The sequence below is a fragment of the Dicentrarchus labrax genome, unplaced genomic scaffold (assembly GCF_905237075.1).
Source record: "Dicentrarchus labrax unplaced genomic scaffold, dlabrax2021, whole genome shotgun sequence".
Taxonomy (NCBI): Eukaryota; Metazoa; Chordata; class Actinopteri; family Moronidae; genus Dicentrarchus; species Dicentrarchus labrax.
Genome location: NW_026136717.1, coordinates 14,871,837 through 14,894,513, shown reverse-complemented (window position 1 = coordinate 14,894,513; position 22,677 = coordinate 14,871,837). Strand labels below are relative to the sequence as shown.

General features: G+C 41.4%; 1 protein-coding gene across 8 annotated transcripts in view; it reads left to right on the top strand.

The window, feature by feature from the left end:
- Nucleotides 1-22,677, top strand: part of clcn3 (chloride channel 3) — a 39,963-nt gene that overhangs the window by 2,693 nt on the left and 14,593 nt on the right. For 4 of the 8 annotated variants that reach the window (XM_051428895.1, XM_051428893.1, XM_051428896.1 and 1 more), the window contains exons 2-6: nucleotides 5,814-5,995; nucleotides 19,434-19,594; nucleotides 20,707-20,806; nucleotides 21,777-21,964; nucleotides 22,308-22,430. In XM_051428895.1, coding sequence (XP_051284855.1) covers nucleotides 5,833-5,995; nucleotides 19,434-19,594; nucleotides 20,707-20,806; nucleotides 21,777-21,964; nucleotides 22,308-22,430 — 735 coding nt within the window. In that variant the 5' untranslated portion in view covers nucleotides 5,814-5,832. Of the gene's footprint in view, nucleotides 1-5,813; nucleotides 5,996-9,603; nucleotides 10,059-11,603; nucleotides 11,983-19,433; nucleotides 19,595-20,706; nucleotides 20,807-21,776; nucleotides 21,965-22,307; nucleotides 22,431-22,677 lie in introns of those variants that run through there. The other 4 variants (XM_051428897.1, XM_051428894.1, XM_051428900.1 and 1 more) reach the window with 4 other exon arrangements.

Here is a 22,677-nt window from a genome sequence, read left to right as displayed (position 1 = left end):
TCCTCTGTCTTCAGTGGCATTTGCAGACATGTTAAACTGGAGCTAACAATCGTTTCACTAGAAATTAACCGTAGCAAGTTTTTTTTGTGATTTATTGATTAATCATGAAGTTAGTAATTAATAATCCATTTTATTTTCTTACTTAGTCTGATTAATAGCCAAAAAAGTCAACATTTTCTTTTAATAAGACACAGAAACAAGCAGGTCAATCTAACTCTATACTGACCAGAATATATTATATATTACAATATTTTATAATGACCCAAAACAGTGAGTTGTCAATCAAAAGTAGAGCTCGACAGATCAATGCTCTCTAACACTTAGCACTTCTTAAAATGTATTTATTAAACGCACTGGCTGACAAGAACATATAGTACTGATATGTCTGTGATGAGCTAGTATGATGGATTAAATCTGTCCACCAGTTCAATATGAAACTTACTGACCTCCGTTATATGTCTGCAGTATATCTTTTATTATGTCGTTATTGGTACTGACACCTCTATTAATCTGGTGCGCTAAAACAAAAATACAACGTAGAAGCATACATTAAGTACAATAGTTGATCTTTTTCAAGGCTTGGCAAAAGGATACCATTAAGAAAAATGTATCGCTGTATGCCATTTTCAACATTGTATTAACTTAATCGAGTAGTCGATTTACAGTCAGTTGCTACTTTGATTGATTGATTGGTTTGATTCATGGATTATCAGACTCAAACAAGAACAAAAATCCAAAGATGTTAAAGTGAAAACACGTATTTCAAACATGCTCCCAAGAAGACAAAAGAATACGAAGAAGCACAAGACATCCAACATAAAAATCAATGATGATTGCTTTAATTGTTTATTACTTAAAAGAGTAATACAAAAAAATGCTGATGATTTAATTTTAAGATTTACTTTCTTTCACTTATTCTGGTCATTAGTTATAATTTTATATTTAATAGACCTGAGAGATTTAATAAAAAGCTATATACCTGAAGTATCAGTATCAGTTGAATCCACTGAAACCTCTAATTAAAACTTTTAGTATCTGACATTAATTGTGAAGAGAGACTTCTTTGTTTTATTTATGGTATTTATTTGCATATTTTCCTCCATCAATAAATATATCCTGTTGTATTATTGTCTCAAACTGACATCACTACATGACTTCACAGTGATACAGTCGGCGCAGTTGTCTTCTGTTGCTGAATTGCTGTTAATTGTGAGGAGTGAAAACTCCCTGTTGTGCTCGAGCCACTGTAAGGTGGATGTTTTGCTACAAAAGCGATCCATATATCGACCTCCTGCTGCCTTTTTTTGAAAGATGCCTGTCAGCTTACTGGCCCCGTCTAGGGAGGAGGTGTGAGCCTGTCGGTTAGAGGCAGGGCAAAACGCTGAGTCACATCCCAGCAACAGTCGCCTGGGCAACACCTCCATAGTGACCAGGCGGAGGAAGATAAAGCCCCTTGCTGCTCAACTAGTTGTGTAACATCAGCCGACCCTGCAACGTTTTGTTTCCTCGCTGTTGATTACGCTGCTGTTATCGACCGTATCACACACACACACACACACACACACATACACACTCCTCCCTCTCCTTAACTTATCCACGTCCTTAAACACTGAAATGAAATCTGACTCGTAGGGTAGTTCCTCAATAATCAACACACTCCCGTCTCCCTGGCATAATTACTGTTTTGATTACTGTTGCACAGAACGAGAGGAAACACGAACACACATTCTGCAGACCATAAGAGAGAGATCATAATTATAGCGATCAGATATCACCAGCGGGGAGAAATGGGATGAAAAATGACAAGCAGACTATCGTTGAGTGACTCGGCAGCACAGTTCATTAAATATCGGAAGTGCCTGTCTAAAAAGATAATTGCACACCTTTTAATATGCTTTTCATACTCTGCTGTTAAAACTCAGAGCTAGCCCAAAAGCTTCAATTAAAATCCAAACCAGCTGGAGGTAAAGAAAGTTTGGTGTTATTAAGCAGTTTGAATCATGATGATTGTGCAGTGTAACTAGAGGTCAAAGAGCTTTAAAAAAAAAAAAAAAAAGGCAATATCATACATGAGTTCACCTAGAAGATCTCTGCCCCGCCATTGACCGAGCCAACAAGCTCAATTGAATTTCCTGGCCTCACTGATTCGATATAGCTCAAAGGGAAGTCCTGTCTCATGGTGAATCAGTGTGGTTGTTGGCGCAGGGAAAGTTTCTCTTTCCTCTTTTCTTCACATTATAGAGTTTGTGCCAGAGAGGATTAGTGGTCTTCAGTTTCACTGTTGGCGTTTGCACAAAGCTTTTGTTCAGTATAGCTTGTGCTGTGATGTGGTATTACCAACATACCAGAGTGTCTACATTTATTTGTTAGAGGTGAGTGACTTTGACTGCAGCACCCCACGTCTAACGGGGATGGGGTCGGCGCTGTTGCAGGCCATTTTTCGATATAAAATAAATCTGAATTAGAGCCTGACCAATAAATTGGCAGTGCTGCTATACGGGCTGACTGGAACAAATATATGTTTATGGCAGTTTAGAAACAGGGTTGCAATAACAGTGTGTCCACCAGAAGTTTAGATTTCAACTAAAATGTCTTACTCAGTACAGATTAAAGTCACAATACTTAAAAACCCTTAAAAATTCTAAGGGATACTTTAAAAGTTGTTTGTTTATGGTATGCGTTTATGTAAAACAATGAATTACATATTAATTGATGTATATCTTTCAAATATTGAAAGTGATATAGGCATCAGTCAATATTTGTCCAATATTTGTCAGGCTATGATCAGAATATTGACCAAAGTTTATTAAATTAAAGTCGTTTTTTGGTTGAACAATGGTACTTTAACCCTTTGTGGCTTTTTTTTGTGTGTGTTTCTTTTGGTTGGACGGCAGAAAACTGCTGCTGCCTCTAATGGATTCACAAATTGGAGATGTGATGAATGCCTGTTGTTGTTAACTGAACCTCAAAAAACATGCTGGGTACCACCAACCGTGACTCATATACTAAAAAGTTGTCCAGCGGTACAATGTGGGGAGGATAAAAAGGTTATTTTTCATGCAAATCTCCTCTTATGTGTGGGACAATGGTGGAAAACCAATCGTGCTTTGATTTCCACATAAAACTGAATCATAGAGTTTTCTTCTATAACCCAACTGAACTTCAGAAATTGAGGAAAACTGATGGTTGCAACATCTTAGCAATACTATTATGATATAACTTTAATGAGAAAAATATTGCATGGATGGAAAACTTGCTGTGGTATCTCTGATGAGGGTGTTGGATGTGCAGTTTTTTTAAAAAACAAACATCAGATAGAAAGCAAATCGCAGTTTTATAAGCTGGTAGGTCAAATATTTGATGCTTTTGGAGAAAAGGTTTTAGCACTGCACTCAATCAACAAAGCTCAGGTCACAAAACATTAATGTAGAGAATTCTCAGACTTTAAAATGTCCACAAGTAAAAATATGTAATATGTTTTTTTCAAATTTACCTCCAATAATACAAAATGAAAATACAGTTTACCTTCTCTTGCCTTGGCGTTCATTTTTATAAACCGTCAGTACACGCTGGATAAAAGCCTTTTTTGTTACAAAAGCACTTTTTCACATTTTTAGAGAAATCCAAGTCCTAAATTGATCAAGCTTTTACTTTTTCTTCACTTCCTTTTCATTGTGGCCTTTTGTGAACGTCACTTTCTCAAAGTCCACTGCACAAAAATCAAGACAAGAATTTGGGATCGAGTAAGAAATCGAATCCCTTCAGGTTGATGGAGTGAGCTTAGACATCGATTAGACCCTGGAGATATAGAGAAATGTGGAGTCGCCTATCAGACTATTAAGGATTAGTAAAGATCAGTCAGGCTACAGCAACAGGGCACAGTAAATCTTTATCTTTCTCCTCAACTCTCTCTCTCTCTCTCTCTCTCGTGACTCATCTTGCCCTGAGGCCGATAATCCCTATAAATATCTTCAGGTTATCCGTCATTTTCAGGAGTCATTGGGCTGTCATTGTGCTCGGCTCAGTGGAGATCATTTTAGGTCACGTCTGTCACGTTTGTGGTCACAGAGTCGGATGCAGTTCCCACCTTCTCCACAGGGGGGAGATGTTTGAACAAAGGTGAGTTGTTGCTGTGTGTTGATGCAGCTCTGCTCTCTTTGGTGCAGTTATCACTGTTATCATAATCATCCTCTCATTGTAGCAAGGATGTCCATGTGTCATTTTAATCCCTCGGTCTATAAATACACCACTTGGCTGGGCAGCAACCAGAACGTTATAACCTCACTGCCAAATATCTTTAAATGTATGAAACTATACAGACACGATACACACAGATACAAACACACTTTCTATTTTCACATTTTACCCCGTTTTTACAACACAGCACTTCATTGAACGGAGGCTAAATTCATCCAGTCAGACCAGTCAGTTTTTTGAGCATTTGAATTGTAAAGCCTCCACCCAGTGGGTCTGTATTGTTTGAATGAAGATGAGCTGATGTTGTAATTCAGTCTCTAAATTCACTGTTCTGCTTTCAAAACCACATTAATTGGAAGAATATCACAGAGAAGATGATTCTTATCCACAGCCATTGTACATCTAAACACACTATTTCCTTTGATACTTAAGAAATAGAACGCTTTATTTTATGGGTCTGCAATTTCCTAGGAAGTTTTACTAAGATAAGTAAATATTCTTTCAATATGTATTTATCGTTGTAAACTTTATTCTCTCTCTTTGTTGAATTCCTTGCTTGCCTGTAGACATATTTTACATATCTCCTTCTGTAGGTTTCACTATAGTAACTTGCCATTCATTTATCCCAACACTGTCTATTTTCTCTACAATTAGCACCTGATTACATAGTTCTGTCTTGGAAAAGTACAGACGTGTAAAATAAAGTGTTGCTAATAGGAAGAAAGAGGTAAAAAGGAGAGAACGGTGGCAGTTTCATAGCTGAGATATTGACTTTGTCAGATGTGGTTAAGAAGATTTATCTGCGGTTTAAAATCTACAATCGCAGGTCGAACGCATTTTTCTTCTTCTTGCATCTCTTGGCCCAAGTGGTCCAAATATCTGTTCTAAATCATTCCACCTCATTGCTTTCATGGACGTACAAGGCTCATGAGGTCACTTTGGCTCATCATCATCATCATCATCATCATCATCATCAAACATCCTTTCTCTCCATTGTAAAGCACCCTGACAGCCCACATTCGTCTTAAACTCCGAGGGATCACCTGAATCCCTTCTCTCTCTCTCTCTCTTTGTTTTACTTTATCTTCCACCACTGTGCGCTCCAGCAGTTAACAATATTTCTGTCAGACTGTCTAATCTCTATGTTATTTGCACATTTAAAATGCAGTTGACACCTTTGCATATATTTGGTTTCCCAGTGGAAGCACCAGTTGCTTCATTCTGCAGATATAACAGGACAGAAATGTAATGAATGGATAGAGTGAATGAACTTGGTTTTTTAGTGTTAGTGTTTACTGCTCTGGTAACTGGGTGTGTAGTGTGTCGTTCAAAGTTGACTTTTGTCCAACTGAATGTGTGTATGTGTGTGTGTGTGTGTGTGTGTGTGTGTGTGTGTGTGTGTGTGTGTGTGTGTGTGTGTGTGTGTGTGTGTGTGTGTGTGTGTGTGTGTGTGTGTGTGTGTCCGTCTGTTTACCTGTGAGTCAGTATGCACAGGTGTGTCACCTGACGGACTCACTTCACCCTGTAGACTCTATATAATCTAGCATCCTCACAAACACGGTGTGTATATCTCCACCACTCCCCCCTCCTTCCCTCCCTCCCTCCTTATCATCCAGGGCACCGGCGCGTTGCTAAATGGAGTCGGAGCAGCTCTACCACAGAGGCTACTGCAGGAACAGCTACAACAGCATCGCCAGCGCCAGCAGCGACGAGGAGCTGCTGGATGGAGCCGGCGTCATCATGGACTTCCACACCACCGAGGACGACAACCTGCTGGATGGGGACGCTGCCTCCCCAGGTAGGGAGTACGGGATACCTCCAAATACCTCCCCCAGCTGTTTGAATGGCCCTTTTGAGCCCCCCATCCATGACCCAGGCTTTGACGAACCCCCCCTACGACCCTCACTCTCCAATCAGATTCCTTGAATTCTCAGTGAGCGTCCCGTCGTGCTGCGTCTTCCGAGTCCAAAATTGAGTTAATCTTCTGGTCCACAGTTGACCAGACAAAGCACACATACGTTGCTGCTCTGGTTGTGAGTCACCCCGCTGCTGATGTCAAGACGTATCAAGTGTGTGTACGCTTGTGTGTGTGTGTGTGTGTGTGTGTTTGCTTGTCCTATGACGCAGTCCCTCTGCCATCTGCCCCTTCCTCATCTCCATCCACACCCGTCGGCTGCTTCACATGTCGTCTTGTCGCACCCTTACAGACCTCCTCCTGCCTCCGAGCAGCCTCACATATGGTTATACCCTAACTTATTAACTTAACTTAAATGAAGAAGAAATAAGGCAACAGACAGCCAAAGTCACTTCTTTGTAATCTGCTGATATCAAAATTAGGTCAGATGTCAATTTATTAGCTTTTAGAGGTTTTGATCACATGGTCATCATTCAGCAAATGGAGATGGCTCAGGTGACCTAAGTCATGTGATAATAAGTTGAGCAAGGTAACATAAGGTACTTTCTCCATTTCATTTTTTATTTAATGTTTTTAGATTTAGTTTCAGTTAGTTTCCAGAGTGGTTTTCCCTGTTTCATTTGAATTATTATTGTTTACATTTTTTTAAATTTTTTATTAGTTTAAGTCTGACACTTTAAGTCTGACCTTTACTCTCACAATATGGGAGCTATTTGTCAGAGGCAAGATTTAAGACATTTTAAGGTGTGAACTTATTTGAATTCAGATGCATTTTTTTAGGCGTTCCAACCGTTTGTAAGGCTCTCTCTTGTTTTATTTCTTTTTTAATTTCAAGTCATTTTTTTGCTGCTACAATCATTTGTTCGGTTTGTCGTTCTGTCCATAACTATCACAGTTCTTGTACCAGATGTTATTTTGCATGTTTTCATGGTTTTGCCTGCCCTCCTGTATCCTGTATTTCACCATATTGACCTGGTCACCTTTTTAGTGTTCTTGCTTCCTGTTTCCTGCAGTTTTGTTACGTGGTCTCAGCACCAGTTTTATGTGTGCTTTGACCTTGCTCGTTGTTCCTCCTCTGTCTTTTGTTTCTTGGCTTACGTGGATCTGTCTTTTCTGTCAAGTAGCAATAAAATATGGGTGGTAGTAATAACACAGTGACACGTGGCAGAGCATCTGTGTTTTTTGTATTCATGAATGCGTCATCGGCTGGCTAAATATAGAAGAGCTTAGATGGAGGTGGCGTACGAGTGAGGCGCTGTGACTTGAACTTATTATTAGTATTAGTATTTCTTGTGAACTTTTTAAAGAGCGTGTTGTGCCATTGTGTCTTCTGCTGGGTTACATGATGAGTCCTCATCGTTACCTCGTTCATAATTAGACTGCCTGAAGTGATCTCTGCCAGTCTTATGTTGCTTATCTGGCTGCCATGCCACATAATTACGGTCATACCTGTCATTCCAGTACAGTCACCTGTTTCTCATTCATTCAGAAGCTCGGTGGCACCCTGACTGGTATATCTGGTGTCTCATCAACAGCCGATTTGCTGCATCCGGTTTGTTCTTCCTTTTCTGAGTAAATATGCTGATTCCTCTGTTTCCCCCCACTTTTTTTTCAGTCTTGACTTGCAGCTGATCAAACAGAAAATACGCACACATTGAGGGGTTGTGTCAGAGGCGTCCGTCGAACTTGGCTCTCCAAATATGAACAGCTTGTATTTAATCAGACTGTTTGATTTGATGTGAAATCACATGGAAGAAGAGCAAACTAGTGTGTTGATGCATGAGATTCAGGCACTATATTCTGTTGAAACTCTGTTTTAAGTGTTTGCTGAGCAATTTGAACTGGATAATTAGGAGTAAGAGCCTTTATTTGAGTCTGTTTAAAGTGTTAAGAGTAAAGAAACATTACTCAGTAATATAAAAGATAAAAATATACATTTGTTTGTAAGGTGAAAGTAAACTGGCCACAATATCATCTGCAACCTCCCTTTTCTGTGGTGCAGCTTTCTTCAGTTTAAGCTGTTTGCAGCCGTTCCTGTTTTGCACTGCCGAGGCTGTAGCGAGACTTGCTCTATTGCAGCCTTCTGAATCGAGCGTTATTTGTTATCCTCGGTTATAAGTCATGCAGCACTTACATGGTTGGTGTGAAAATCCTGATATTTCTGTTTAATTTAAAATTTAAAGTTTAATCTAATGCTCAGAAGCTAAAAACATATTCGATGGCAGTTCCTGGTATCTCTAGTACTTTAACTTCTCTATAGCACTTTCACACTTTTCAAGTCATCTGAACACGTAAACAGCTTTTTGACCACCATAAGTTTGTATTTTTTTTTAGGAATTTACTGTCCTTAAACTTGAAAGTTGACCATTTTAGAAACACTACTTACATCAAGACTCTCTCAAAGTTTATTGCCTACTGACTTCAGTTGTATGATTTCTAAGTGCTGTAAATAGTGATATAACAACTCTACAGTCTAGACTCGGCTTATTCATTATTGAAAAGGGGACTGTGGGTGGGTGACCAGGCTGTTCAGTAGGACACACATAGATGACTTTAACTGTATGGGGAGACCATGTGCAGCGCAGCAGGATGCAGACAGGAGTAAGATTTTATTGAACAAGATCAAAGTCTAGCTAGCGAGGCTGTAATGCAGGTTGGGCCTGGAGGTAGTGTCTGTGTTTAGTTTTAAGCTGGAGACCAACATTGGTATTTCTACTATGCTAATGTAAGCATTCAGCTTCAAACACAGTTCGTGGTAACATGAATTTTGGATACCAGGTTAAAGATAAACAATCTTGACACAGATCTCTTAGATTTGTTTTGTGTGACCAAGATACATACTGAGCGGGACATTTTACAGAGTAAAACTCTTTGGTGGACAAACTATGTAAAGGACATTGCTAGATTAGGAGTAATGATGTTATTTTGGGGGAGTTGCTGCTTTTTGTTTGGGATTTTCCATATTTATGAGTTCTGTATTTCGTCTTTGCCGTATGACTTTACTATCAGAAGTAGTAGAGGTTGTGTTTATGTACTGTATGAGTTTATATAAGAGGTATTGGCTTACATTTCAGTGTCTCCAGTCTCTCTTATTCTATGACTCTGAAACTGGACCTCTGGGCAGTTAACTGTGAAAGGTGAAAGCGTGGGGTAACCCTAACCTGCCACCACTTACACTGTCACTGCTGCTACAAATGGAGGGCGAGCTTCAGTGAAAAGTTGAAGCAGTCAGTGACACAACACATAATTGACACTGACAGCATCTGATAACAACTTTTGTATTAACCAGGTCGTAACAACGGCATTCATAACTACTACTTGGCCTGGCCAGTCTTACCTTTTTAGTCTCCTACTCAGTAGTACACAAGGTGGAGCCCAGTATACATTCATAACTACTGTAAATGCCTGGGCTCCACCTCCCAGTCGCGTCAGTCCTGTGTGTGACACCCAGACCGGACATTCCTGTGAACAAGTTTGACTGCCAGCTGGTGTAAGGTAGCATTTCAGGAAATCTCTGGATGACCGCGCTTCCTTGAAGTTGATGTGGGTCCTTTCTCTGCCCCCTTCTGTGCTATTTTTACATAGTTATGAGTGGGTGGGTTCATAGGAAACTTAGTAAAGCCCTCCTCTGTGCTGTGACTGCAGTGTGAGAAAAGGGGCTGGCTCACTCTGTAGCCCTGTGGAGATCTTTTCTGTAACTTTTTGTTTACTAAGGAGACGTAAAGGAAATAAATGCTTTGGAAAATGTGGGTCCTTGAACTGAAGAGGATTTACTCTGTTTACTCTTAACTCACTGGATTACGGAAACTCGAGAGATTGTTCCATTGCAAACTTCATGCTGTTTTGCTGCTTTGGCGTCCTGACTGGGACTTGTTGAGGAGGGAGGTAACAAACTATGGCCGACATCACCTGTGTCACTGCCTAGCAACGGGAGCCCTGCTTTAAGGTAAGAGGGCATGGAGGTTTAAGGTGGGGCAGACTGGTTTTTTTTTATATTTATCGTGGCAACAAAATTACAGCGTGTCAAATGCCAGGGCATGAAGGACCCGACAGTAGCGGCATTGTTTTATAATAACGCATAATCATACCAAGTTTACAAAACACCTTCCACCTTGAGATACAGTGACTGTGTTTATCCATGAAATCCACTTCAGTTCACAATGGCTGTGTGTATGTGTGGAGGTGGGGGGTTCCTCTACATTAGATTCAGTAAAGTCTGTCTTGCATTGTTGCACAGATGCTGTGAGACGTCCAGATGTTATCTCACATGTTTCATATCCTCCCCGTAGAGTGAACACGAGAGAGGAAGATTGAGCAACTGCTGTGTGTCCGACCACTTTTTTTTTTTGCTTCTTCTCTCTTATGATCCCCAAAACAGCGTTTCAAATGTCTTTGCGTCCTGAAGGCGAGGCAGCAGTCACGGTGGTATTTTATTGAAAAATAACCGAAATAACAAGGCAAATTGGCAAATAACTCCCATGGGCATATAATTATTGCTTGTTTGTGCAATCACAAAGCCTTCTTTCATATCATCTATGAATAGAAAAAGTGATTTTGATTTGAATTGGCAAAATTGTTACGGAAAGTTTTCTCCTTTATCAGTCAGGGTTGTAAACAGAGATGGACTTATCTAACTTTTTCACTGAACTCAGAGTTTCTGCAGATACAATCATCAATCCGATACTAGATACTCTCTTTTGCCAATTGTAAAATCTGTATGCCTCACTGGCTGGAGCTCATTGGGATCATTTTTTGTGAAGTTACTTAAGGGGAAAGGAACTGCTGTGACACTAAGTTGCTTTGACTGCTGTAACTTAATATAACTAATAGCAGAAACACTTAAACACTTGATTTTTATGACATTTGTGAAATTTAAAGTGGATTGGTCACCTGTGGTCGATAACCTAAGTTAAATATCAGCCTCAATTCCAGCAGATCAGATCGATGCATATCTAGCTGCAGCAAATAATTACTTTTCATATTAATTAATCTGAAGAATATGTTGTTGATCAATCATTTACTCTCCACGTTGTCAGACATTTGTCCTTTTTTTGGACCAACTGACAGCCTAAAACCCAAACATATTCAGTTTACCATCACAGGAAACAAAGAGAGCAAGAAATATTCACATTTTAGGAGCTGGATCAGTTACTTTTTTGCTTGAAAAATGATTTATAGAATGAGTTTGATCCATTATTATTCCCCAGCAAGCTCCTCAGCCTGTTCCTCACTAAACTATACGATCTTAAATTTCTCTTTATTTTAACCCCCCCTGCACAGAATGGAATATTCCTTTTCAGCGCCCACCCTTTCAAACACTCACAGACACCCCTGTGACCCGACACCATGGTCTCTCCCATACAGGCAGGGCTCACTGATCTCCCCTAGCAACCAAGCAGGCAGGCAGGGCTGACCGGCCTGGTGTGATCGTCTTTCCCTGTGTGTGTGTGTGTGTGTGTGTGTGTGTGTGTGTGTGTGTGTGTGTGTGTGTGTGTGTGTGTGTGTGTGTGTGTGTGTGTGTGTGTGTGTGTGTGTGTGTGTGTGATGACATCATCATCTCTTAACAGTCAGCTGCTGCAGTGGAGAGAGAGAGAGAGAGAAAGAGAAAGACAAGGGAGGGGGAGGGAGATCGAGAGGACTGTGCACTCAAACACACACACTCCCTCTCACTCATGCAGCCCTGCTTGCCTTCCGCTGGTAAACATGGCAGCGGCTGACACACACACAACCAGCAGTGCGTAGTGAAGCCTAGCTTAGCTTTAGCCTCGTCTCAGCTGTCAACATGGAGGAGGAGGACGCGGCAGCCGACCCCTATTTGCCCTACGACGGGGGAGGGGACACCATCCCCCTGCAGGAGATCCCTAAAAGAGGTACGCCACGTCCCCTCTAGTTTTTATTTTTCCCCCATCCCTTTAGTCACGCTGCTGTGATGACAGAGGCCGTCCTCCTCCTCCTCCTTCTTCTTCTCCTCGTACAGTGAGTGCATGTACACATATGGCAGGCAGACACAGGTTAAACAAACGCTGCCTCATCTGCTGTTGTCGGTGAGGCAGGGCAATCGGAGTGCCAGTGTGTGTGGCTTAGAAGCTGCCATTACTCTGCATGTTCTTTGGGAGCAGAAGAGCTATCCGGTCAGCTAGTTTCACCATTCACCTCTCACCACTGTTGATGATTAACCATCTGCATTTGTGCACGTCAGCCAGAGATAACAAGATAATGGGAGAGGTGATTTAGCCTTTAAGGCTTGTGCCTGGGCCTGTAAGCAGCAAGCGACTAAAGGCAACATCGTGGGCATCCATTTTAATTTCCCCCACGCAGAGGCACAGTCAGGCTTAGGCTAGTAAATATGTAAACTGGACGTTCGTAGATCTAGGCTGTGTGTTGATGATGTGTTTCACAATGTTCCTGCAGCGCGAGGACACCTGTTGGCCACATTCAGGATGTCACGTCACATCATTCATAACGGGGTCCTCGGGGTGAAGTCGTGCCGTAATTTGTGCCAAATTATCACTCGTTTTTCTCAGAAAAATGTTTGTTCTTTGGCTGTATCGTTGTTTGTCTTCCCATGTGGCCTTTTGGGAGTTTTCCCGTGTGCGTGCGTTGCTTCCTCCAGGCCTTGTTAGATTTTTACGGTGAGTTAACAAAGACAAAAGGCCCCTAGTGAGTTTAGATCAGATCCGCTGCTGCCTACATCCACTGTGTGCAGGAGCACGTCCATACATACAAGCTTTTATTTCCTCTCTCCTCGCAGGAGCGCAGTTTGATAGTTTTCAGTTCAGTTAGTCCTCTCCTTTCTCTCTAGATGATCTAACCGTACATTCACCCCCCTTTCTACTTTGGCAGCCTTTAGAAGAAGACTCATGTATCTTTTGGCAGTTTTTCATGTCATGGTTACATGACTTCTAATCCAGATACGTGGGTTTGCCAATTTCCTGCTTTAATATCCTGTGAAACTGGATATTTAGTCACAATGTAATACATATATTATATTACAGTGTGTGCAGTGCTATTTTGCTAAAACAAAATATACTAAACAAAGTGGCCTTGTGTCAGCTTTCTGGAACCATCATGTCATATGTAAACACGCAAAGGAACGTTATGTAAAAAGGGCATTTGAGTCCTCAGGCTTTTCGGACTTTGATCCATTTATTTGTCAGCCTTTTCGTGCGACTCTGGGGATTCCACCAGTCTGCTCATCCGACTGGCTCTTTAGGATACAAGCAGGTTGTCGGGGTCAGTTTTCGATGCTGATCACCTGATGGCTGAGCAGACTAACCCTACTCCAACCGGGCTGACCCAGGGTGTCTTAGCCAGCTGCCTCTAAACCTCTCTGATCTGATTTACTCAGCAGTAGTAGAGTAGGCCTAATACAGGGGGAACGCAGCTGTGGTCGTAGGACTGAAGTCAATCGGGACTTTCTCAACCTAAAGACTCCGAACAAGCAGTTGTCTGCTGGTCGTTTCCGACCTCACCGATCATAGTAACACAGGAAGGCCATGTTAACTACTGTTCAATTGGAGAAGTGGTATCATTGACAGTCAGCAAGCCTGTGTGTGCACCAAAGTGGTTTTTAGCCCCTGCTGCAGACAGAACAGAACCGCTGTGTCACTGTACTAATGCACAGGGGAAAGAAACTGAATCCTTATTCTCATGTGCACATTCGTCTCTTTGTCTTCGTGCCCTGTAGTGCGTGATAGCCATGTGCTCGTATGCAGTCCCCTTCGGGTTTTGTTTTTTTCCGTAGCGTCACCCTCGCTTGGCTCCGCACTCCTAATTTGATGGCTGCCAGTAGTGCAGCATCATCAGGTGGGGCTAGTCTGATTTATCTCATCAGTCAAATCCCTTCGTTTTCTTACTGGAAGTGGAAAATGTTCCCTTCTAATTAATCCACATCCGTTCTGTTCCTACTTGAGAGCTGGACATTTTTTGCAGTAGTGACTGCAGTGTAGAGCCGCAGTCTTCTCTTTATGCTCAGAGACTGACGCTGCTGAGTTGTTGTCATTTAACGTTTCCATTAAATGTTTTTTAGCCCCCTTCATCTTCATTTTTTCTGGTGCACATTAATTAAATGAAATTATACACTTGCCGGGAATCATAAAGCACTATGATTTGTTAAGCTGTTGCTGGGGCCCTGGCAGCAGACTTTGGAGAAGTGTATTACTTTAAAACCATATTTATGTGTGTGTATGTGCTACTAATAGATGCGTAAGATTTTAATGAATCATGAATCACCTACAGTGGCCCATAAGAGGCAGTAATCCCACTTACTCATGCATATTTAGCATTTTTTTCTTCAGTTAATGGGTCTGTCCTGAATCTTCTTCAGCATATTTTGCTTATAGCCTGTTATTTTCTGACCCTGGTTACTAAATGTGCAGTTGATTGTTGGTGTATTTTCCTCTAACTGCACAAATAATCAGGGTGAGGTTGTTTATTACAATGTAGTTTGGCATGGTAGTGATTTTTGAATAAATGAATGAATGAATGAATTAAATATTGTCCAATACAGAACTTGTTATATGAGCAAAAACCAAGACACACACCTGAAGGTGCACCAAGATGGACTGCAGATTCATTATCGCCATCTCATTCATTGTGTTGTTTGAATACCTTTTTAAAAAATCAATATAATATGCAGTGTCTTCAAATAGTGACAGGAACAGGTTGCCCACTCTCAAGATTTATTATAATAACGCTTCTCAAACAGCAAGAGTAACTCTTGAGCATAATTGTTCATCTTGTTCTGATCTCTCTGTCCAGGTTTTTGTTTCGAGGAGGACTTAAAGACCCTCCCAGCAGCTGGATTCACAAGGTCATCGAGCTCTGTAATGAAGTCTGTCTCACTGTGTGTGAAGGTGCAGAGCTATGCTTCGAGTTAAACACACGTCCAGTAAAGATTAAAAACGGGAGTCGGACCTTTTAAGGCTGTACCCGACTAATCAGATCTGGCTGTTCAATTCGAAGATTGAACTGTTTTTTCAGTTCAACGTGTCACTAAACTTCTGCATCAGTCTAATTTTTTAGCCTACCTCACATTTTACTGCCTATCTTTGTCAACTGGGATTATAAAAACATCCCATTTCCACACAGTCAGAGAAAGTAAAAGTGTGGATCATAGTTTTGTGTACAAATCCCAATGCACCACGCAGCGTCTCCGCTGCTGGGCTCCTGACAGGGCTGTCAGCTGACGAGTCCCATCACCGTGGACAGTAGAGGAAGTTGTCCCACCGTCTGGTTCACAAGAGGTTTAGCCAAGTTCATTGACAGTCATCACCCGAGCAGAGATCGTCAGAGCAGCCAAAACACTGGACTCACACAGTCATGCTGTCACTCTGGGTACAATGACGCTGCTAAAAAACCAAGGTGCAAACAAAATGACAAAGCGCGTGTGAGTCGACTCAGGATCTTCTCGACTGATGACTCGTATCATCGATTCTTCGGTCGCAGGCTAACAAGGATGTGAGTTTGAACTTTGCATACTTTGTATGGAGAAAGGACAGAATTTAAAGCAGCCGTGAGACATGTCGCACCTTTCTTGAGGGTCGTCGGTTTAAGTGAAATAGCTCACTCTCTCACTCACTCTCCCAGATAAACAAATTGATTGCTTAAAGGAAAGTTGATTTATATAGCATGTAGACGTTTCAGTTAATTAGAAAGTCACACCACCCATAGCTCCTAGCTGTACTATTCTTTTCTTTTTGCCCTCAGCTGTCTGTTGTTGAAAGATCATATCTCAGTGGTTTCCAAAAACCAGACCTCCATGTCTTTTGTTGAGTCAACAACTGAGTCATCACCATCTAGCTTCCCCTTCACACACATACATACACACACACACACACACACACACACACACACACACACACACACACACACACTATCCCAGGACAATCCAGACTGTCGCGGTCACTCTGAAATCAAAATCAAAATGGAGAAAGATGGTATCCGTCTCCATGCAGAGCCTCTTTGAGCCACACTCTCACTGCTGCTGAGTCTGCAACAGCTCACACACTCACTTCTTCTTTCTCCTCTCTGGACACGATATGTATCGACTGGTCAGATTAAAGCTACTCTTGACCATTTTGTCCCTACGCCTTAGAGAAATTCTCACCATAGGGGGTTTCGACTTATTTCTCCTCTCCCACATCCCATCAAACATCAAAGGCTGCGATATGAGCTAATAAGCTTCACTTTCAAAGGCTCTTTGGTGATGTGGGAACTCTTTGGGAAACAGACTCCATCTTCTGCGTATACTTCAATTATTGGGGATAATGATGTCGGTAGTGTGCAAGAGCTTTATTCCAAACTGAGATGTATATAATTTGATAATAATATTTTTTTAAAAAGCATCTGACTTTAACTGCTTGTGGTCTTCCTCACCTATTGTGGGTTGATTTTTTGGTGCATTGAGTTGTGTAGCTCAGTTATCATGTGTTAATACCTTGGTGGTGTAATAGCAGTTGCAGTGTAGTAATGCTTGGAAAGGATGTAGAGCCATCTAAGGGATTTTCCTGTTATTGTTTAAAGCAGATCACAGAGGGTTAACAGCTATGAATGAAGCCTTGTTAGATAGTCATGACCCTGCCCCAGTTGTAGTTAAGCTCGGGAGATTAAAAATGTGAGGGCAAATGTGTATCGTGGACTGGAATGTGTACGTTTGCTGTTCAAATGACCACAGGATTTTCTGCCTGTCCCACATGTCTGCAATTTATTTGCATGTTGAGGTGCTTTTGTTTCATATTGTTACAGATCACACAAGTCAAATAATGGCATTCATGGTGGGAATTTTCTTTTTGTTTGTGTTCTCCTTGGTAGAAAACCATCTGAGTTAAATGTATCTAGCAAATTAGCTTAATTAGCACTTGAAGTTCGGGGTCGGTCAAACTGTTTCTACCCTCAGTGACATCCACTGCTGCCAACAGTGTCTTATCGCAGGATGATGGAATATTCAGCAACAACTTGCCTGACTGCTGTGTGACTGACCTCATGGCACCGAATGAATGAATGAATGAATGGTTGAATAATCACGGCAGGGGAAGCCTCAGCTCGATGCTACGTGAGTAACAAGTGTTGGGAGTTAATCTTCCAGGTCGTCTTCAAAGGTCAAATCAATGTCTGACAGAAGAAATATTTGTTTAGTGAACAAAAGACCTTGCATTGTGCTCCTATTTGTCTTTCAGCAGTCTAAAACGCTGGTTGGTTTAAGACTCTGGTGGTTGAAGTTCTCGCCCTGCAACAGTGATACAACACCCAGCAGAGCCCCATTGTTTTTTTTGGCTTGGTGTTAAGTTACTCTTAAAGATGGGTTGAAATACTAAATACAATTTTCTTGCTCTTACCTTTTGTCCCTGAAGTAATTGGTCTGTAATCTCCTGGCGTACATTTTAAATTTCCCAGCGTGTATTTCCGTTTAAGGTGGAAATGTGTTGGATGACATAAACTAAAATTACACCCATTTGCGTGTGAATTAATCTGATATTGCTGAATGTACACAGACAGGAGAAACAAGTTGTTCTTGTACATGTGTCACATTATTATTTTGAGTAACCGCACATATTTTTCATTGTTCTGCTGAACACTTGAACCGAAGCTGTTGCTCTGTGTCTCCATTTTGTCCTTGTCACACACTGTACTGCCTTTGTGTTGCAGATGAAGAAGTCTCGCATATTTTTGTCGTCACAAGTAGGAGGATTAGGCTCAGCTTTTCTGACAATCTCAAACGTGGGAGGACGAGTTCTCCCTAATTTATCAAACACACTTGAGCTAGATTAAACATGCGGTAGTGCATTTTAAAGTTAATTTGATGACCCTCTTATACTTCAATAATGGAATCGACTTACTGAATTATGTGGATGACAGATAAGAAGATTATGTTGACTCAGAACTATTTTATAATGTTACTGTTTTCACTTTCTTTTACGTAAGTAATGTCGCATCATGCAGCCACCTCAGCCAGGGAAGCCAAATGGCAGCCATGCAAATCCTGCGATGTTTTCCAGATAAGAGGCAGAGGGAATCTGCTCCTCGCTCTGTTATACTTTCTGTGTGTGCGTGTGTGTGCGTGTATGTTTGCTGATGTAAGTTGATATGTTTTGCTTTTTGCTTCATATTGAATCTGTGCATCCAGACAGAACAGGTCAGATCTAACCACTTACATACTCACTGTATCTATCTTTTTACAGTATCCGCACCGTCTGCTCAAAGGCAGTAGACAATGTTTGCTTTGTATTTATTTTTTTGTTAAATCTTAGATATGTGCTGTGACCAATCATAGTCATGCTGAAGCCATTACTGAACTTACTTTACATGGTTATTGGCCCTAAAGGTAATCTCATTGTCCTGCAGGCTGTAGGCCGATACAATCGAACCAGCGCTAATGAGACTGCCAGACATCCAAGCAGTTAAGGTTTATAAGGACAGAGGATTTTATGGCTCCAAGAAAAAGCCAACAAGGCATCTGTTAGGTTTTAGGTATAAGTAAAATGTTGTTTACTTAGTCTGGCTTGTTGCTGATTCACATTTTGAAAGCTTTGATGTTCAAAATGTAAAATATAAAAAGACCATCTGCCGACTCATGCATCCACTTACACATAGTGATCTGCATCTCACAGCAGCAGGAGGATCAACAGACAGAGGGAGAGATTTCCTACAGGTATTTCAGCAAAAGTTTACTCATCCAAATGTTCCAGCGGAGCAAATAAACCTCCACTCCTTAATTGTTTTTGTTCAGGATGAGGTGATGGACTGCAGGGCTTGCAGGGTTCTCTCATTAGCGGGGCTGTGTTTTCGACTGCGTCGTTATATATCAGTGGTGTGTGTTTTAGCTCTGCAGTGCTTCTGATGAGCTGGATAATCGAGGAGATGTAGCTCTAATGTGTGCAGTCGGCAGCACTCTGATGGATATCCTTTCTTTTTAGGAGCATTTATAAGATGCTCAGATGTACTGCAGAGTAGCAAAATACCACATCACTACCTTTTCTTTTTTGTTTTAACATTGTAAAAAGTATTTGCTGTAGCTTATTTCTGATCCGTGTTGCAGCGACTGGAATGACTTGCCGAGTTTAGGTTTCTCTGGTAAAATGTCTCTGAGGAAAAATAAATGTTTGTATATGTATATAGAGTTTCAACAGTGTGTCTCATGCCAAAATGTTTTTTTTTTTATATCCATAATGCTCTGGCAGCATATTGTATTGTTTGATATAAGGCTCTTTCTCTTTTGAATCACACTGTGCACCAAAAGATATTATTCTAAACACTATATATATATTTTAACCATGAATTTTGCAAAGCCTTACACTCTTTTTTTTCTGTGTTTCCCCTTCAGGGTCTAACTACGCCATGTCTAACGGGGGCGGGGCACCCAGCAGCACCACCCACCTGTTGGACTTCCTAGAGGAGCCCATCCCTGGTGTGGGGACCTACGACGACTTCCACACCATCGACTGGGTCCGCGAGAAGTGCAAGGATCGCGAGAGGCACCGGAAGGTGAGGAAACTGAGGCTGGCCAGCAATGCAACCTTTAACCTTTTAAAGGTTTCAGTATACTTCAAACGAGCTAGTTTGTACGACGTCGTCCGACCAAGGCAATTCTTTGGTTTGGGTACACGTACACACTGTTACGCTGCCAGTTTGCTTCATCAGAACTTCTTGTCAGATGGTTATTTGTGATGTCCACGGACAATCCCGCCTTTAAATAATCCAACAAGCACCTTGTCTGAAGCATACTGAGGCCTTTACGCCTTAAAACATATCAAAGGGAGTTTTGGAGCTCAGAATTGGTTTGCAATGGTAGCTTCAAATTGACACTCTGCTCTCACAACCTCGTACCTCAGTCTATTTCCAGCTAATACAGCTTTGCCACATGAGCTGGTGTCAGCGAAAAAAATCCTCTGCTGCACAGGAAGTGATGTATCACGCGTTTCCTGTGGAGCAACAGTGTGTTTTGGATCACACAAAAGAAGAACTAAGTAGTTAGGATCAGCAGTTTTAGCCTTAAGGGTTTCACAGAGAAGGAAAATAGTGCAACCTACCGACAGAAACTAAAACTTTATCAAGAGGAAGTCCAACGAAAAAGAATTTAACATCAAAGCTATTGCCAGTCTTCAGTAGCAGTTGGTCGTTTCTCAGTGTAGAAATCTCATTGTACAGAACTCATGAATGAACCAGAATGAATAAACACACAATAAACTTGCCCCACATCTCCCCGTCACTGATACAACCTCTCTATTCAACACCTTTATCCAAATATTGACACAACTTTACAGCCTGCTGTCCAGAAGTGATTTAGTGCAGCGCTCCCGGAAATAAGAATTTCTATGTTACATGAATACTTTGGCAAACATTGTTTTTATAACCTGGCCTTACCTGGAATGCAAATAGTGCAATTAACCATTTTATTGAAGCAACAGTGGCCACTATAGTAAATTACTGAATTGCTTATCAGTGGGGAGCTGTTATAAACGTACTACATTACTTTGAGTGTAAGTAACTCAATCCATGTTCATCAAATTACATTTTCTCCTATTAAATTTGTTATTAAAGTATGTAATTCTGCTTTTGTGCACAAACTGTCTTGTGTGTGTTTTCTGTGTTTTTAGATCAACAGCAAGAAAAAAGAGTCAGCATGGGAGTTCACAAAGAGCCTGTACGACGCCTGGTCTGGGTGGCTGGTGGTGACGCTCACTGGCCTGGCCTCAGGTAAAACACATGGACACACACACACAGACACACACACACACACACACACACACACACACACACACACACACACACACACACACACACACACACACACACACACAGTACAAGCACGCTCACGCTGCCATTATCTCTTCCGCTGGTGACTCTCACATGCTTCGCCCGAGGCTCAGTATTTCTCTTGTTCTCTCTCTCTCTCTCTCTGTCTTTTGCTCTCACTCGCTCACAAACACAAACAAGCATTTCCTCTCTCGTGCTAGAGCCTCACCAGACAGTCCTCAAAGCAGCTGTAATTTACATAAATGATTTATGTTTCTGTGGCCACCAAAAGAGAGAAAACCAACAGACTTTTGTACTACTTAAGTTAAGTTGCTCTAAAATGTGTTTTTTTGTAGAAGGGCTTCTCTAAGGTCCAGGTTACAAAGGGAACGTATGGACAAAATACGCCATGGTGTTCCCCTGCTCATATACAAATCATCATTTTATTTAAAAATTAAAGATGTCTGCGGTACTGATACACGTATTTCTGCCTAAAAGAGCCCACGACACAGCTAATAAAGGCTCATCTGATCTGAAACATATAAACCATAAACGTGAAATTAAAGATTTCACTCATTTCAGACCATCACTGATTTTTAGAACATGCTGTTGTCTGCCTTATGATGTGCATATTTCTAGTATAAAGTAAATTTCCTGTAGTGAATTGGTTATAAAACCTTCTGTAGGTAAATATTTAGTGTAGGTGTCCCTGCTCTTTAGCCGCCAGGATTAGTGCCTGAATACAAGTGTCAGGTTTCATTTTGTATTTTCTTTGGATGTAGCAGCTTTACACAATTTGGGTCTACCTTGTTGTTCTAAATTGAGGCTCTAAATAAAAAAAAAATGCCTCTGCCTCTTTTTTTCTCTTTTTCTACTTCCTGCCTTCACTTCTTCGCCCCTCTTTTCCTTCCTGGTTCCCTCCTCCTGCCAGGTGCTTTGGCTGGCCTGATTGACATTGCTGCTGACTGGATGAACGACCTGAAGGAGGGCGTGTGTCTGAGCGCCATGTGGTTCAACCACGAGCAGTGCTGCTGGACGTCCAATGAGACCACCTTCGCTGAGCGGGACAAGTGTCCTCAGTGGAAGAGCTGGGCTGAGCTAATACTGGGGCAGGCTGAGGTAGACTAACGCAGGCACATGCAAGCGACGTCCGCAACAGCTAGCTTTGATTTTATTGTTTTAAGGGCTTAACATAGAGACAGGCATTTATTCCTGATTTACCCTCTTTTATTAGTACATTTTATTATTATTTAGCCTCCATATTTTTTTATTTTTTGCTCCTCTTTGCTGCTAATGCAACCTCAAAACTCTTAATAAAATGTACATTTACATTATTTACATCAGTATGTGTCATACTCACCACCCTGCTGCTTTCTTTTTCAATCGCTATCAAGTTATCGTCAGTGAAACTCAACAATGCTGCTTCACAATTGCTGCCCTCCTCTTCCTCAACTCTCTGCAGGGCCCCGGCTCGTACATCATGAACTACTTCATGTACATCTACTGGGCTCTGTCCTTCGCCTTCCTGGCCGTCTGTCTGGTCAAGGTGTTTGCTCCGTACGCCTGCGGCTCGGGGATCCCTGAGGTGAGGAAAATGTTGCTTTCACAAAACCCTTTCAGCTTTCAGGTACACTTGAAACATGCTTATAGCTGCGTGCTGGGGCCATTTTGAAACTCTGAACATCCAAGAGTGGAGAGATTTCAAACGGCATCTTTTTTTTATTTTTTTTTTAAAGTTTTTTGACAGATATTGATTTGGTTTAAGACTCCTGGACAAACTACTTTTTGCCATAGAAGGTATCAGTTAAATCAAACTAATGAGGTTAGCAAGT